The following is a 17,222-nucleotide window of genomic DNA, read 5'->3' as shown; positions in this document are numbered from 1 at the left end:
TGTAAGTTTGACATTTAGGAATACACTTGGACACTCCTAAATCTCAGTCCAGACAGAACAGGTTGCCTGATGGTATGTTTTTAATAACTAGATTGTGCTGAGAAGTAAATACATTATAATATTCAGCTGTGTATGTACACAGTTACAGAGTAGTGTCTTTTTTTTCTCTAGACATTTGGATTGCAGTCACGTGGTGACGTGTCTCACCCCATGGCAACAACTAAAAAATGCCTCCTCATGGGTACAAAGAAAAAGACCTGTAGCTGCTTTTGCAAGAGTGTGCTGATCCAGTACATTTGTAGAGCACAGTTATGTCTTCCAAACACTAAGATAGTCTCTGGGATAGTAATAATGAGTTCCATTGTTTTCTAGCTACCATGTGACAGGCACCATGCCAGGTGCTTAAGTCCATGATCTTTAATCATCCCCACTTTACAGGTAAATGTGGCTGAGAGGTACAGTAACTTGCGAAAGTTATCTGGCTAATAAATGTCAAAACTCCATTTGAACCAATTTTGTCCGGCGTAAGAGCTTGCACTCTTTTCTCTATACCGTGGTAACTGAGCTCTTACGCTTTCTTTAACTTTTTATTTTGAAATAATTATGAATGATCAAGAACTTGGAAAAGAGTGCCCTACCTGGGGCGCCTGGGTGGCTCAGTTGTTAAGCGTCTGCCTTCGGCTCAGGGCGTGATCCCGGCGTTCTGGGATCGAGCCCCACATTGGGCTCCCTGCACCACTGGGAGCCTGCTTCTTCCTCTCCCACTCCCCCTGCCTGTGTTCCCTCTCTCGCTGGCTGTCTCTGTCTCTGTCAAATAAATAAATAAAATCTTTAAAAAAAAAAGACCCCAAAAAACTCACAAAAAGGAGAAACTCATTTTGAGTTTGATTGGCCTTTGGAATCTTGTTCCCTCTCTCACTGGCTGTCTCTCTGTCAAATAAATAAATAAAACCTTTAAAAAAAAGTGCATTACCTAGCTTCTCTAGTAACTATTCGGCTTGATCATCAAAACCAGGAAATTTATGGCACCGTACAGTTAACTAAGACTCTGACTGTACTTCAACTTTGCCACTGTTTCATGCACTCATTTTTTCGTAGGTTTCTGCATATAATTCTATGATGTTTGATCCCATGTACAAAGTCATGGAATCACACACTAGCAATCAAATCTGCAACTGTTGCTGCCCCTTTATAATCACACCCTCCTTCCCTGGACCCCCTGGCAACCATTTCTCTCTTCTCCATCTCTATAATTTTGTCACTTCAAAAAAATGTCATACATGAACTCATACAGTACGTGATCTTTTGAAATTGGCCTTATCTACTACTCAGCATGATGTCTTTAAGAGCCTTCCACATCGTGGTGTGCATCTGTAGTTCGTTGGGTGTTTTTTTTTTTGTAGCTGAGCAGTATTCCATGGCATGAATGTAGCCCATTCTTACACTTTTTGACTTTCTAGAATACCCATGAGCTGTGTTTCTAGTATAAAGAAATGCTTAGTTTTTGTATTGTACAAAGGAGATGGATTTCAAGTAAAACTTAAACTTTATTTGTATCCCCTAAATGGAACATCTTCTAAAGAACAAAACTTCAATAAGCACCTTTAAAATATTTTCTTTATTATCAAACTAATCACAGCACTTAAGAAAATATTGGATTTGACAAATTTCTGTAGGCCTCCCTATCTTTGTCGACGTGAATATATATCTTACATTACTGTAGTCAATGTATTTTGTATGCTGCTTTTTTCCACTTCAGCTTATTTTTCCATGTACTGTAATTATTGTCGGAGCTGCATGCTTAGTCCTTCAAGTTGACTAACGGTCATTTTCTCCACCCTGATGTCCCCCTCTGGCTCCATTGAGCATCTTCACATAACTGTTCATCCTGTTGTGCAGTAGCTGTAAGATAAGCTCTTAAGAGTGCAGTTATGGAGTCAAAGGGGTAGGACCATGTGTCTGACTCTTTTGATGTGTGCTCCCAGACCTCGGCCCAAATCTCAACCCTGCCCCATATTTACTAAGCAAGTTACCGAAGCTTTCAAAAGCCTTGATTGCCACGTCAGGAAATGGGAATACTACACCAATATCCGGAATGGTTGGGAGGATAAAATTGGAAAAATGAGGTGTGCAGAGCCCCCGTTGCAGCAGCTGGCACAGACAACTTACTCCATGTGTGGTAGCTGCCGGCAGCTGGTGGTGACTGTGGTGTGATACCACGAATGTGATTCTGGCTTGCCAGCACTTGTACAGACCCCTTGCACCCAGCATTGGATAAGGAATGATGGAGAGGGATCGCTCTACATCCAGGCCCTTCTCCTGTGGGAGATGAACCCAGGCCTCAGCTAGGTGCTACTTTCAGATGTTGGGTTTCTGCTGTCGGGACTCTAGACCTGTGCATTTCTGGCAGACGGGTTAAAGCAAGCGATGCAGCCCAGTGTGAATCGAGTGTTGTAGAACTGCAGAGGAGGGAGTGGTCAGTTCTGTTCTGTCTAATTAGGAAGTGGAGCTTTGTTAGAGGCGATGTTTGCTGAGCCAGGGCTTACATGGGGTGTATTTTGTATGCTGCTTTTGGGGAAACATCTGGTAGGTGGGGAAACCTAGATCATCCTGGGCAAAGGGAACACCATGGACAAAGCACAGAGGTCTGATTGTAGACAGTGCTTGAGGAATGGTGAAGGCTTTCACTTAGTTCGGAGTGCAGAACAGTGTGGGAGAAAAGCCTGCAGACACCAGCTGCAAGTGACACCACGGGGCCCTCGAATTGTGTCCCTAGGAGTTTAGTCTTCATTCTGTAGGCACCGCAGAATGGCAAATGTTTGGAGATGCATTTTGGTTGCATAACTGGCTATTGTAATGCTTGCTCTTTTATGTGTGGTCTGTATCATATTTTTGTTCATAGAAAGTGACAAAAAGGGCCAACGTAAAAGTGCCCTAAAGCATATGGTTTTTTAAAAATGTTTTTGGTGTTTTAATGACACTGACAGAAATATTGACTTCTGCATTTTTGTCCATTACAGGATTCTGCTCTAATACTTGATGTTCCTCTGGGCGTGATCTCCAGAATTGAAAAAATGGGAGGCGCGACAAGTAGAGGAGAAAATTCCTATGGTCTAGATATTACTTGTAAAGTAAGAGATTCAGTACTTTCTTATGTGAAAAAAGATACATTAGTGTTGAATGATGAGTAACAATTAATGGGGGGGTTAAAAAAAAAGAATTGAACACCCTGGTTCATCTAAGGCCCGAAAATGGTTCTTCCCTCATGATCAGGCTTCCAAAACCTCCTGGGGACATAGTTCCTCTTACAGAGACCTGCGAGGATTCAGACCTGTCCTTCTGTCAGCTTGACCGGATAGGAAGAAAACTTATGGATAGAATTTTCACACTTTTTAGATTTTGCCTGAGTCTGCTCCTGGTGTCCCTTTATGTCATGTGTTACCAGCTAGACATCTTCACACAGTGAAAGGAAAGAGAAATTTAAGAGATTTTACCCTGTGAACCTTTCTAACTTTTGCTTAGTTTTCAGAGGTCACACTTGGCTTTGGCCTGGTGGGGGGGCAGAGATTTAACGATAATAACATTTGTACTCAGCTGTAATAGTAACTGTTTGTTGAGCACCTGTGTCGGAGCAGACACATGCTAGGCGCTTTGTGTTCAGTCCTCAGGGTAACCCTCTGAGATGGACGGTCATGTCTCCATTTTATCATTACGAAGCCTTAAGCCTAAGAAGAGTTAGGTCACTGAGCTAAGATTGTCCAACGAATGGCAAAGTTGGGATCCAAATACAGTGAGATGATCATTTTGCAGACAACAGGATAAACCTTCTGGCAAGAAAACTTCCTTTCTAGGTATTAAGTGTCAGACAGTTATAATCCAAACAGAATAATAATAGAATAGAATAACATCCAATCCCAGAAAGAGCTCGAAGGGGTTTGAAGGTCATCTGTTCCAGTGGTTCCCATGGCTAGATCTGGGAGATGTGACCTTTGGTCAGGCACTGTGATTTCTTAAAGCTAGTCTCCTATAATTTTGTTTTGATTATGAATATGGTATGTTTGTTTTATTGCCTCTAGTTTACAAAAGATGAAGACTAACTAGTACGTTCTATCACAGACCAAGGGATTGTGTGGTCGTTAGGCCTGAACTGAAATTCTCCATCACTGCCCACCTTGGCTTCTTCTGATTTTTGTTTTAATCCAAGCTACCTTAAATGCCCTATTTATGATCCCAGCTACTGTCTTCACTCTGGGGCCCAGAAATACAGGGATTTACTTTTAAGGAAGTGTTTTTGCATTTTGCATAAAAGGATCCATGGGAGTAGAGCGTTATATTGCAGTACTCAAGGGAAAATGGGGGTGCTAATATTGACGACTTTGAAAGCGACTTTCATTCTAATAGAATTTTTTAAAAGTCCTATTTGTCACCTTGTCAATAGGAAGAATTTGTATTTAAATATTAGTCCCCCCAAAGTTAATAAGATAAAGCACATTCTTACCTTTTGACTGTTTATTATAAAAACAAGGGGCTTTGGGACAACTCACCAGGCATCACTCGCAAATGTTACACATACCTTTATTTCTTGGAATTAGTGTTGAGCACCAAGACGACGGCCTAGAACAGTGTTGTAGCTCAGCCTGTTCATTCCGTTATCTCCCTGGGAACTGCAGTGTCACGAGAATCAAGTCCCATGTTCTCAGGAACAGACCTGAAGGTGCTAGAAAGGGAACTGCTGTGGCGGGGTGGAGGTGGACTCTGCCGGCTCGCAGAGGTCGGCCGCAGCTGGAGTCAAGAGCCCTAATACAGCTGTTGCTCTAGGGAGACGGGTCGTTCTCAGCCCTACAGCTTTGGTCCTGCCAGCTGTGCACACGGGGATTTCTGCTTGCTGGCAGCATCTTTCGCCTGGGGGAATGTCAGTCCCGGAGGACATTGTCTAGCAGCAGAGGAGAAGGTAGCTCTGAATATGTGAATTTTTACCGCCAGGCACCCCACCAGCCCTTGCTGACAACTTGGAGCCTTAAAAAAAAAAAAAGACGAAGCCAAACCTTAACCACCTCGAAACCTGCTCTTCCATGTCTAACCCCTGTTTACTCGCTTTAAGGACTATGGTATTTTGAGGTCGGCAGCGATGGGTGTTGTTTCTCTAGAGATGCGTTATAGAAATGATGTTTCCATATATCAGCCCTTTGGTACTGTTGCAACGGGGGTGTGTTTACTCGGACTCGTTTCTTATAGCGAGGCTGGGTGCATTGTCATGTGACCCACTTGTCAGACAGGCCGAGGGGGGCTGTGAGGCTCTTCTGCCACAAGGCTTTTCTCAGGGACCCTGCCCTGACGAGTCAGCCCCTAAGGAGACCAGGTGGAACTTACCACTTCGGATATGCTCGTATTTCTGTTGCAGATTTGGTGAGCTGCCGCCTGTGAGTCATTTGCCTTTTCCATTTCAATTTTCTTGTTGGCAAGATGAGGTAGTAATTCTTTCTGTCCTTTAATTACATCTGAATCAGATGGCAATAAGAAGTTGCTTGAATCCCTTGTGCTTTGGCACATAGAAAGTAGTTGTTGGAATCACTGATGGATCAGAATAAATGGTTATCTAGAAATGGTCTAAATTCTGGCCAAGTGGTTAAGAACAATGATGTTACGAAGTTATCAGCTGACACCAGGCTGTTAGGAGGAAAATTCTGCACAGGTCTTTGAGCCCCACAGATCCTCGGCTATCCAACACTGTGCTCGTGGCTCAGTTGTAAGCCCTTTTGAGGCATGTCATCTCATTGAAATTATTATTCCCTTTGATTTGACTACTGCTTTGCATCATGAGCCAACAACTAATATCCCAGTTTCCCTGGAATATGTTGTGAATTGGTTTTTGGATTTTATTCAGTTCTGTGCTTTTAAAAATGAAAGCACAGAATTCTAGAGCTGGCAAGGCCCAGTAGATACCATCTGTACAGAGAGTGAGCAGTCCTGGGTCACTCCGTAGAGGCCTTTGGGTCTAGTTCTTTATACCGCCTCTGCTGCCAGTGGCATTCTGGGATGTCCCGTATACAGCAAGGCCTTTGCTAGTCCTCCATGCCAAAGACTTAGGAAGCTTTAAATGCACTCCTGAGATACCAAATGAAAAGCAGTTTGAAAAAATGTAAAGATCATGACATCCAAGAGGCCAGGGACCAGCTTAGCTCTCTCCTTCCTGAAGTCTCCCACGGGGCTCGTTTTTCTGAATTGAATTGGTGTTTTGAGTGCTCAGCCACTCGGTCACAGCACCGTGACTGATTTAGGAGACAACCTAAACAGCTCTAGCTTTGAAAGTAAGACAGAATGTTATATGTTTGATAGGTAATACAACTTGATATTTCAGGGAGATTTTTTGGTGGTCTATGTAGAATACTGTGCAAGTCAACTTGATGGGAAGAATATGTTCCTTTACTTGTATGAGAGCTTAAAGTGCCAATCATTTCCTGATTTGTTAGAATGAGACTTGAAAGTAGCATGAGGGAGAGGGAGGGGGCTTCCGTATTTTCATGACATGTTTGACAATTTTGAGCTCACATGTGATAGTAGGTACACATTTGAGAAGTTCTGTGAATAAAATACTCTTTTATAGGGAAAGCAGCGCACACACCAGTTGAAGTAGAGAGACACCGTGGATGGTGTGCGAGGCAAGGGTTGGTTTTTCCGGCTATAAAACGATGTTAGCTCTGTCCTCTCTTTAACACTAGTTGCTTTGTCTTTACGTTCGTGACTACGATGGGAATATTTTGAGGTGTTCTTAAACTGGATATCTCAAAATGTCACACAAAACAGTGATTTTCTTAATAATCTAGATTAACTGCCCTTTCAGGTAAGTGAATCTTCCACTCCTTTAGTTGAAGAGATTTTTTGCTAAGGAATGTCACTTTATTTGAAGACTGAACTGTCAAATTTCTCTGCTCCCCCCCCCCACCAGGACATGAGAAACCTGAGGTTCGCGCTGAAACAGGAAGGCCACAGCAGAAGGGATATGTTTGAGATCCTCACAAGATACGCCTTTCCCTTGGCCCACAGTCTGGTAAATTCCAGGGTTCTTCCCAGCGCCGGGAGGTTCTCCGGTGTCTCCCCTTTCATTTACTCTCTGCACCAGCTTCCCGGTGTGCCGTGTGTGCCAGGGTGTTTATTAAAGGGGATTGAAGCATTCCCAGGAGGAGCAGGCCTCTCCTCTGCCGGTCTGTGTGGGATGGCCCGCGCCCGGTGACTGAAGCATCACCCAGCGTAGTCTGTGCTCTCCCTCCCCCAGTGTGCCCCTGGCCTTGGCTCATCCTCTTTAAAGGCATGAGGCAGTGAGGCGGACTGTGGCACCTTCCTTTTGCCACCAGGCCTTGCTGGCATCCTCTCTCCCCTCTCCCTCTGCTCTGCTCAGCTCTAAACAGACTTAGAGGCAAGCACATGCTAAAGGGAGAGCAAGGAAATAATTCTTTAAAATATATATATATATATATATGCCTTTACTTTGAGTCTAGAACGAGTGTGGCACTGTGTGGACAGAAGGGGATGAAAGAGAACATTTGTAATGTAGCCCTTCTCCCTGAGGCTGTCTTTTAGGTTTTTTGGCAATAAGGGCCTGAGTTTTTTTTTCTGGTGAGACAAGGTTTCTCTCTTCCCACATTTCATCAAGAGTTGTTCCGGGCAAAGGAAATTCATGGTTGATGGAAGGGACAATTATACAAAGACTGGAGGTCTAGAAAGATTTATGAAGTACTCCTCATGAGTCATATGTTGATTACAGATGCAGATGTAATGCTTAAAACGAATGTAATGATAGAGAGTTGAACACATTTTCAGCCTTTTCTCAGTTTTTGATTAAATGTGTGATGTAAAACCTATTTCAGTACTAAACAATTTCTTTAACGATTAGGGCAAAGAGAGTTTTATGAGAACACATCTTTGGAATATTTATGAAAGTGAGAATGTAAGTCTAATCCACGAAAATTCAGTTAGGGAACGTGTTCTATCTTGGGCTTTGTGTATCTGGCCCCGGATTATCAGAAATTTGAAGAATGGCTCACACAACAGGTTTGAGGGAGCAGAGGCCCCAGTCCATCTCCTGTAAGATCCCCTTTCTCTGACATCTTTTCTCTCTTTTAGGGTTTACACCCCTAAAAAGTCAAGTATTAGTCCAGCTTTCTCCTAAACTACTGGCCCATTTCTCGCCTCCATCCAAACTTCTGGAAAGAACATTCTAGTCTGGTCTCGTCTCCAGTTTATTCATTCCTCCAACCCTTTTCAGTATCTGGCTTTACTGTAGGTACCTTCTGGAACTGAGGCTCTCTTACTGGGCAAATCTAGTGGCTCACTTCAGTCTTCATTCTGTTTGCTCTTCCTCCAGCATTCAACGGTTTGGAGTACCCCATGCTAGTAAGTCCTGGTTTCTGTGTTATTCTGGCACCTTGACTGTCCTTCCCTGTCTCCACTGCCCCTGTCTTTTCCTTCATGGACCATGTCTGTTGGTGGTCCCCTTTCAGCCACCTTCTCATGTTACTCACTTTGCCTTGATGGTTTCATTTCATCCCATTGCATAATCTGTCATTACCATATGGGTGATTTCGAAATCTAGCCCTGACACTGGCATCCAGTGAATGTAAGCAGCCTAACACTCAAACATCTTCCTCTGGGAGCCCTTGAGCATCACAGGCTTGCTGTCTCCTCCAACCTCTTCGCAGCTCACCAGTCCTGCTCTGCAGCCTACATGCCCCTCAATGAGGAAGATCCCCAGTTGCTCAGGTTTGAGAACTTGAAGTCAAGTATCTCATTCTCCCCATGCCTTGCCTCCCAGAGCTACATATTTTTTAATAATATTTTTTTATTATATTATGTTAGTCACCATACAGTACATCCCCAGCTCTTGATGTGAAGTTCCATGATTCACCACTTGCATATAACACCCAGTGCACCATGCAATCAATACGTGCCCTCCACCGGTCTATCCCATTCCCCCACCCCCTGAAGCCCTCAGTATAGTCTCTCATGGTTCATTCCCCCTTCTGATTACCCCCCCTTCATTCTTCCCTTTCTTCTCCTACTGATCTTCCTACTTCTTATGTTCCATAAATGAGTGAAACCATATGATAATTGTCTTTCTCTGCTTGACTTATTTCACTTAGCATTATCTCCTTCAGTCCCGTCCATGTTGCAGCAAATGTTGAGAAATCGTTCTTTTTGATGGCTGAGTAATAGCTACACCGGTTCCAAATCCTGTAGGTTCTACTTACTGGTGACTCTCACATATTTCTTCCCGTTTCTACTTGTGCTTCCTATCTTAAGCCATGCTTCCCAACTGGTTTTTCTTCTTTCAGTTTCTCTCCTTCCAATTTATTCTACACAGTGCTGCCAGTGGTTTTTTAATTGAACTACAATCATGTCACTGTGTCCCACTCTCCACAAAAACAAAAACAAACACAAACTCAAGGGCTTCCCATGGCTTATACCCTACATTCCAAGCACATAGAACTGTCCTGTGCTCCTCCGATATACATAGAACTTTCAGAGCAGATTCTTTGGTTTTTCTATCCCCTTTACTTGCAGGCTTCTTGTCTCTTTAAAGCCCATCCACCACCTTGCTCAGCCCTAGGTCCTTTTATATACCATCTGTGTTCCCCTCCCCGGCCCCCTGTAGGGTTTGTCTTGCCTCTCACTTGTTAGACTTTGCAGGTCCCTCTATTAGAGCACTTACCTCAGTCTGCCTTATGTAATAATTATGTAGGAATTGCCTGCCTCCTGCTATACTATGGGCTTATCAAGGCGGGGAGCCGCCATTATTTCTCTCTCTCACCTCACCGTAATGACTTCTGCTTGGGAGTTGTATAACGATGGCTTTTTTATTGAACTCAGGTTTAGTAGGAAGTGAAGGAAAAATCCATTTTATGGAAACATATGGGAAGAATTTCTGGATGTTGTGCATTTAGCACCAGAGCCTAGGATTCTGGGTTGCTGTCATTGGAGTAGTCCACAGAGGAGTTGCTTTCTTGTCTGTGGTACTTGGCCTTAGTTTTTGTACCTGCGCTAGAAATCCCTACTCTTTCTTGGGAAGTCAGTAAAGTGACAAACTTTAGAAAAAGTGTCAGCCGGATTGCTTATGCAAAGTTTTGGAAAATTATATTCCCTAAGTTTTAACTACTGAAGTCATCTTTAAAAAAAAAAAAGTTAAACTAGTCACTGAAACAATACAAGATACAGATAAAAAGAGATCAGCTTTTGCCATGGCTTTTGGAATATCTGTTCCTGCTATTCCAGTCAACATGTACAACTGTCTTGTAAATCAAATTCATTTCGGGGTACCAGGTTGGGTGGTGTTGGGGAGCTGGGAGGGCAGATGAGGAGGAATACGGGATGAAGGAATGATACCTAGTCCCATTTGGGGATGTGACAGAGTGATAGGATACATGTGTCTGGCCCCGAAATGGACCAGTTACCTTCAGTGCTGTAAGAGAAATGCAGAGGAAATCCACTGGGGATTCACAGGAAGAAGAGAACACATCCAACCTACATGGAAAAGCCTGCATGAAATTTGATAGTCGTTTGGGTTGAACCTCGAAGGATGGTTATCATTTCCGGTGGAAGAAGTGGAGTTTCAGGCAGAGGCAAGACTCTGACCCTCGACACAGCAGAAGGAAAGCTGGAAGCATTGCAAAGTGTTTACGAGGGTAGCCGGGTGCTGTTTGGTTGAAGCGTGGGGAAGAGGAGCTGGGCTCATGTGGTGGAAGGCTTTGATAGGGAAGGAGCTAATACCTGGGGAAGTAGTGGAGACCTACGGAAGGTTTCGAAATAAGTGACAGAACTGAATACAAGGTTATGAAGACTAGACAGGAGCAGAGAGCTCCTGGAGCCTGGAGCCTGGGAGGGGGAGTCAGAGGGCCAGGTGAGAGGTCCACAGCATCTGAACTAGGACCCGGCAGTGCAGGTGGCCAGGCGGGGTGGGGGATGACAAGCTTGGGCAGCAGTTTGGTGAGAGAGGACAGCGAGGAAGGCTGAATCATCTTCCCTCTGGGGTTTGCGGCTTGAGTGATGACGAGGGTGGGACACCGTTGACAGAGCAGGAAAGTCAGAAAAGGGTTTTGTTTGAGGAAACAGGTGGAAGACAGGGCAAGGAGGGAGGGATAGGGAGTTCTGTTTTGTTCGTGTGGCTGTTAGCATTGTTTTGGCTTTTTGGCTGAATTGACAGCAGCGATTTCAGGTCTGCTCCTCAGAAAAGGGTCTAGAGATGTAGGTTTGAAATCATGGTTCTTAATCTGTTTGGAGCTATGGATTCCTTTGTTGATATGATACAAATTATAGTTTCTCATCCCCGGAAGAGTGCACTTACATGCAAAACTTTACATAACATTTTAGGGTTTCAGTCCCTCTGAAGCTTATCTATGGGTCCCAGGTTGGTTAAGTAACCCTGGTGTATAATAGAGAAGTCTAAACAAAACCAGTTCGCTTGGAAGCTGAGAAAGGTGAATGAATGTATTTGTGGGAGGTGAGAGGAGCCTTGCTTGTGGGAGGTGAGAGGGGAGAAAGGATCTTTCTGAAGCAGGATTCTGGGGAAGGCAGAGGGGGATGGGGTTAAGCCCAGTTTGTAGGGCAGTTTTGGAAAGGAGAAGGGACAATTATTCCTCTGAGACAGGAGGGAAAGAAAAGTTTTCAAACTGCCACAGTGGGGAACGCAAGAGTGTGCCAGAAAGGGATTTCCTGGAAGCCTAATCTAAGCCTGATTGCGCTGAACAATACAAAGGGCCCTGCTTGAGAAATATCACTTTGTTAGTATTATTGAAACTGTTAAACCAGCTGCAGATTATCTCAGTGATTTTTTTTTTTTAATTGTAAGCATTTGAGGTCAGAAGTAAGCTTGCTGTTGTATCCATGAAATGGTATCTGAAGGCCAGGAGAGCTGGGTTCTAACTCCAGCCGTAGGGTGAATGGTGTACAAGTTGGCTTTTTGCTCTCAGACCACCCCTTTGGCTCTGTCTGGCCTCCTTCCCCATTAGCATTTTCACCACTCAGTGTCTTCAAGTCGGGACTCAAGCTTTGAATTGAACTTGAGCAGTTTAGCTACAGAGTCAGCCCCACCTGTTCATTTGATTGTTTCCATATTATGTCAGTCCAGTCAGGCTTAGACATTGTTCCCTTAACATTTTCTACTTCAGCCTAAGTGTTTATTTTCTTGCTGTATTTTGTTTTGCCTTATAAACACTAGAAACTGTACCAATTTCACCAGCTACCTTATGACTCAACGCTACTTCAAGGTAAATGATACATCTTTATAAGAGATGTGACAACGTTGGGGCGCCTGGGTGACTCATCAGTGGGTTAAGCATCTGATTCTTGGTTTTGGCTCAGGTCCTGATGTCAGGGTCCTGGGATTGAGTCCCACATCGGGCTCTGCACTCAGTGGGGAGTCTGCTAGAGATTCTCTCTCTGCCTTTCCCTCTGCCCCACCCTGCCCCCGCCTCAGAAAAAAATAAATCTTGAAAAAAAGAAATGTGACAATGCTTCTGACATAATTTTTTAAATGCAAGAACAAAAATTGTGTAAATCTGAACAGAGCCTGATAGTGCTACCGAAGTGAGTAATTAATTGTTGGGGTGGTTCGTTCAATGCCAGAGGTCTTCTTTCATTGATTTCCTTTATTGTTGGCTCATTTTTCACTCAGCTGGGATAACCAGAGAGAATATAAATTTTAGATGAGTGTTTCACTGTTAATCCCACCGTATTATTGAGTCATGAAATCCATTTACTAGGTCACAATGAGCATTTTTAAATGGACTAGAAGAGAGAATATTAAGAGCATAATACATACCACGGGTACGTATGGTTTTGTTAGATATTTGTTTCAGAGGTGTGTATGCGTGCGCGCGCACGTGTGTGTGTGTGTACAGGATGGTGGTCATGGTGCAAAGTGTATGGCTTTCTGTTAATCATAATCTAGAAAGTTTGAAAAACAATCGTTCAGATAATGGTAGAATATGTAGGATAAAATGGGCTTTGTGTCGATTTAGGCATCAGTAAAGGCACTGACATCTGTCTTTACAGCTATAGGCATGCATGGACTTTCCTGAAGTGTGTTTAAGTGAAGGGCTAGAGTTTTGACAAAAGTCATGGAGTGGAGCCTCACACAGGGAAGTGGAGAGCTGGAAGGAGTGGAGACCGGGGTGCAGTTGCCAGGCTCATGGCAGCCATGGATGAGGGAGAGCCAGAGAGACGACTTATTTCCAGAGCCTTGCTGGTGTGTGCTCACGAGCACATGCTAGGCAGTCCAGCGGCCTGTGTCTGAATCTGGCTCAGTCGCTTACCTGCTTGGTTACTTTGGCAGCCACATAATATTTATGTGCTTCAGTGTTCTCATCTGTAATGGGGATAATAACCATCTCTGCCCCATAGAGTTTTTGTGAGGATTAAACGTAAACTGTTTACAAGTGCCTGGCACACAGTAAGTGCCCGTTGAATGTCAGCTGTGCAGTCGTGCACCATTTTCCCAGCAGGTGCAAAGAAGAAGGATGATTGCCCCAACACACTTCCCCCCCGAATATTAATTAAGTAATTGTGATAATATGTGAGACACTTTAAGCCCCTTAAAAGAAAGACGCTATGTGGATAAGGTTGCTATCCTTATTAACAATCCATTGGTTGTACTTGGATAGAGGATTAGTTGAAAGTCTTAAATTTCAGTCCAGAAAGCATCTGAACTAGAAATGTGAAATAGGGGCAGCAGTGATCGTCTTCAGAAAAGGTTTTCCCATTGTTTTTTCTGTCCACGCAGGCCTCCCGCTTCCAGGGTAGTGTGGCTCATTCAGGTGTGTGTGTCTCTGCGCTCTGTACTTTCCTGTGCCATTCTGGGTTAAGCTCTTGGGCGTTGCAGTGTGTTCTGCCTCTTGTTACTCTGTGACCGTGTTAGCACTCATGTAGTTGCAAAGGTTTTTGGTGTGTTGTTTGCTTTGGTAAACTTGACCTCCGTGTGGATGGTAGGAATAGGCACAGGAGAGAAGACTGCTGGCTGTGCTTTTGAGAGAGTGAAACAGCTGGGCTTCAGGGCCTTTTCTGTGGAGACCAACAGCCTTCCACGGACTGAAGGCGTGACGCTTCCTACCGTGGGCAGCCCAGGGCAGCGAGGTGTTAGAAACGGCCGCACCTTTCAGGAGAGGGCCCGGCTGCCTTTGCTTCTCAGAGTCTTTGCCGCTTGCTTCTTTTTGCCTAGCTTTGGTGAACCACATCAAACCGTGTCCATACAGCTTAAGCACTGTGTCATTTCTACCTTGTGTCCACTCTGGCTCAAGTCCAATTGTACTTGCTTGTAAAAATGATTGCATAAAAATTACCAAAGCGGGTGATGGGGGCGCACATCTTTTTCAATCGCTCAAATGAGAGGTGTAAATGATCCTGTGAATAGGCAATTAACAACAAGGGTACTTTTCCCTGGGCCTTCATTTTTCAGTCCAGAATTGGGGAAATTTTTATAAATTGCTTTGAGGTTTTAAAAATCTCAGACTGAAATTTAGTGGACTCTTACTTCCTAGGCTGACCACAGAATAGATAAAAGCAGACAGCTCATTTTCAGAAGCAAACTGAGGGCTTCAGAGGGGAGGGGGGTGGGGGAATGGGATAGGCTGGTGATGGGTAGTAAGGAGAGCACGTATTGCATGGTGCACTGGGTGTTACACGCAACTAATGAATCATCGAACTTTACATCAAAAACCAGGGATGTACTGTATGGTGACTAACATAATATAATAAAAAATATTATTATTAAAAAATTTAATTTAATTTAAAAAATAAAAAAAGAAGGCAGTTGAAATGAGAAGCAGTACTGTGCATACACGCACACGTGTAACACGCACACACAGCGCACACACAGACACACACCTGCTTTTCAGCCTAGATGTGGCTTTAGGACTGAAGCAGGTCTCAGTTCTCTGTCTTCTCTTTGGCTAGGACTCTTTTTTCCTTGGATAAGCAGTAAATGTGACCAACTGAGGGTCTCATCACGCTTCCTGCCGCCTCTAGGACTTGGCCTTTGGTCTCTTTCACTCTCTGTCTTCTCCCTGCTGCCCATCTCCTGGAACCGTGCTCCCTGCAGGACTTGCCCCGCGTGGCCATCCGTGTTCAGAATCCCAGTGTTCACTGCCTGCCGGCACGTGCTCAGCAGCCGCTCCCTTCAGAGCTCATCCCACTTCTCGCCCTCCCACGCCAGGGGAGCTATTCTTTTGAATGTGATTCAAGACACTGCGAGTGCTCAAGCCACCTCTCCTTAAATGTTTTTAAACTACTGAGTAGCCAGCCACGAGAGGATGTTTGTAAACCACATGTGAAGCATGAGGAAGTCTGATACCTGGAGCGCCCCTCTGGCTCCCGGGGTGTCGTGCTTTGACTTCCACCACGGCGCTCTCCATCCGGGCCTGCTCTGCTGAGTTCTTCCTTGCCGGCTCGTGGTGCCTCATTTCCCAGGATGTTTTTGATTCCTACTTCTGAACTGTTCCTCGGAGCTTTATGGGAATACTCGGAGGCAGTTTGACGTTTCCTTCTGCCTGGCATCTTAGGGCACTCTCGGTGTGGGTCATTGACAAATTAGATTCCCTGTTTGATGTTTTCTGGACCATCCAAGTTTTATGAGTTTGGGCTACACGTTGTTTCAGAGCTGCCTTGTGGCTACAAATTCCTGGTGGGGGACAGCACTAGAGACTTTTTTTTCTCCCTCGATCAACACCGATAATCTGGACAGGTAACCTCCTTGGAGTCTTGGGGGGTTACTTCCTGTTTATCCTTACCCTGAGGTTGTAGCACTTGGGAGGCCAACCTCTACTGAAGGCGGTTTCCAGTCTGATACCCGTCGTGGCATCTTGGGTGGGCCTGGGCCTTTATGTCCTCTGTTTCCTGTACCCCAAAAGGCCGTGAAAATCAATTCTGTGAGGGCCCTGAGGTAAAAGCCAGCACTTTCCTCTTGCTCTCTGCATTCCCGTTTGTGGTTAGTGTTTAGCTTCTGAGTTTTTATTCCTCCCTAGCTAGCTCAGTAGAGCATTTTGAAAGAGGTGTCTGTTTTGTCCAGCATTTGTCGATTTTCAGCAGAAGGCTCAGTTAGGGCATCTATACCAGACGCCTCGCCCTGTAGCTTCTGAGATCTGAAGCGCCTGGTCCTCCACCTCTCTAGCTTCTTTTCAGGTTCCTCTGCTTCCTTCTGCTGTCTAAGTGTGGGTCCTCTAGAAAAGTCCATTCTTCCCCTCCTTCTTGTTCTGTACCATCCCCTCAGCAGCCTCTCTCCCTCTCCTGTCTTCCGGCGTTGCCTGTCTGACCTGACTTCCAGATCCAAAGCTTCCTGTTTCCCTTTAGCTGCACTGTAACTTCAGCTGACACCTGAATGTTCCTTTAAAATAATCTCTCCTCTTTCCCTTAAACCTGCTCCTCTGTGCTCCCAGTTTCTTGTGGTATCTTCTTTTCCTCCAAAATCAAGGCCACCGTTGGAAGATTTCCCTTTTCCTGAACATTTACTGAATCCAGGGTTTTCCTCTCTTCTTTTCTGAAGTGGTGGAATAGTACTTAGACTGGTTTTCCTGCTTCCTTTCTGTCTCCTGCCCAGTCCACCCCTGCACGTCTTCTCCCTGGGACTCAGCTCTCATTCCCCCACCCCCGAAATGTCAGCAGTTCCTCCCTCTCTGTCAGCAGAAATGCAGACTCCAGTCTCCCCCACTTTTGTGGCCTCACCTCTCAGCTGTCTCCACTTTTTTCGACCCCCTCCTGCACTCTGTCCGTGTTTGCTGATGGCCTCGTATTCGCTGAGTTTGGCTACCATTTGTGCCTTTTTGTCGTCATAGTTATTATCATGTCCAAGGTCGTCTTATCCTTCCAGGCCCATCTCTCTAGAAGTAACCTAGGCATTCTCTGGAGCCCCAAGTGCTTTATCTGTGCTCTCCTCTTTACGTGATCAATAGTTGTGCCCTCTTTGTCGCTGTCCTTTGGAGAATTTCTGACCCCTTAAAGACAGTGCCTGTGTCTTACTCATCTTTTTCTCTACTTAATACCTTGTTCATGGTAGGCCCTTGGTAAATGTTTGTTGAATTAGTATATTAGGGTCAGTAGAGTGAATGAATTAAGAACAAGCATCAACCAAGTCATCAGTAAGAATATTCTGTTTAGGAAGGGCATTTATTCTACAAGCACTACTTTAAATTTTGAAAATAGCTAATATATGTCCATAATTGAAAATTCGGAAAGTATAGAAG

The 17,222-nt window shown here is 44.6% G+C and overlaps 1 protein-coding gene across 3 annotated transcripts in view; it reads left to right on the top strand.

Moving 5' to 3' along the window:
* MTM1 (myotubularin 1) overlaps window positions 1-17,222 on the top strand; it is a 94,722-nt gene that overhangs the window by 37,195 nt on the left and 40,305 nt on the right. For 2 of the 3 annotated variants that reach the window (XM_045805103.2, XM_045805102.2), the window contains exons 5-6: window positions 3,021-3,131; window positions 6,947-7,048. In XM_045805103.2, the coding sequence (XP_045661059.1) occupies window positions 3,021-3,131; window positions 6,947-7,048 (213 nt within the window). The remainder of the gene's footprint in view (window positions 1-3,020; window positions 3,132-6,946; window positions 7,049-17,222) is intronic. The other variant, XM_087859905.1, reaches the window with a different exon arrangement.

Source organism: Ursus americanus, chromosome X, assembly GCF_024610735.1.
Source record: "Ursus americanus isolate L20-20 chromosome X, mUrsAme1.1.p, whole genome shotgun sequence".
Taxonomy (NCBI): domain Eukaryota; kingdom Metazoa; phylum Chordata; class Mammalia; order Carnivora; family Ursidae; genus Ursus; species Ursus americanus.
This window is presented reverse-complemented; position numbering and strand designations above follow the sequence as displayed.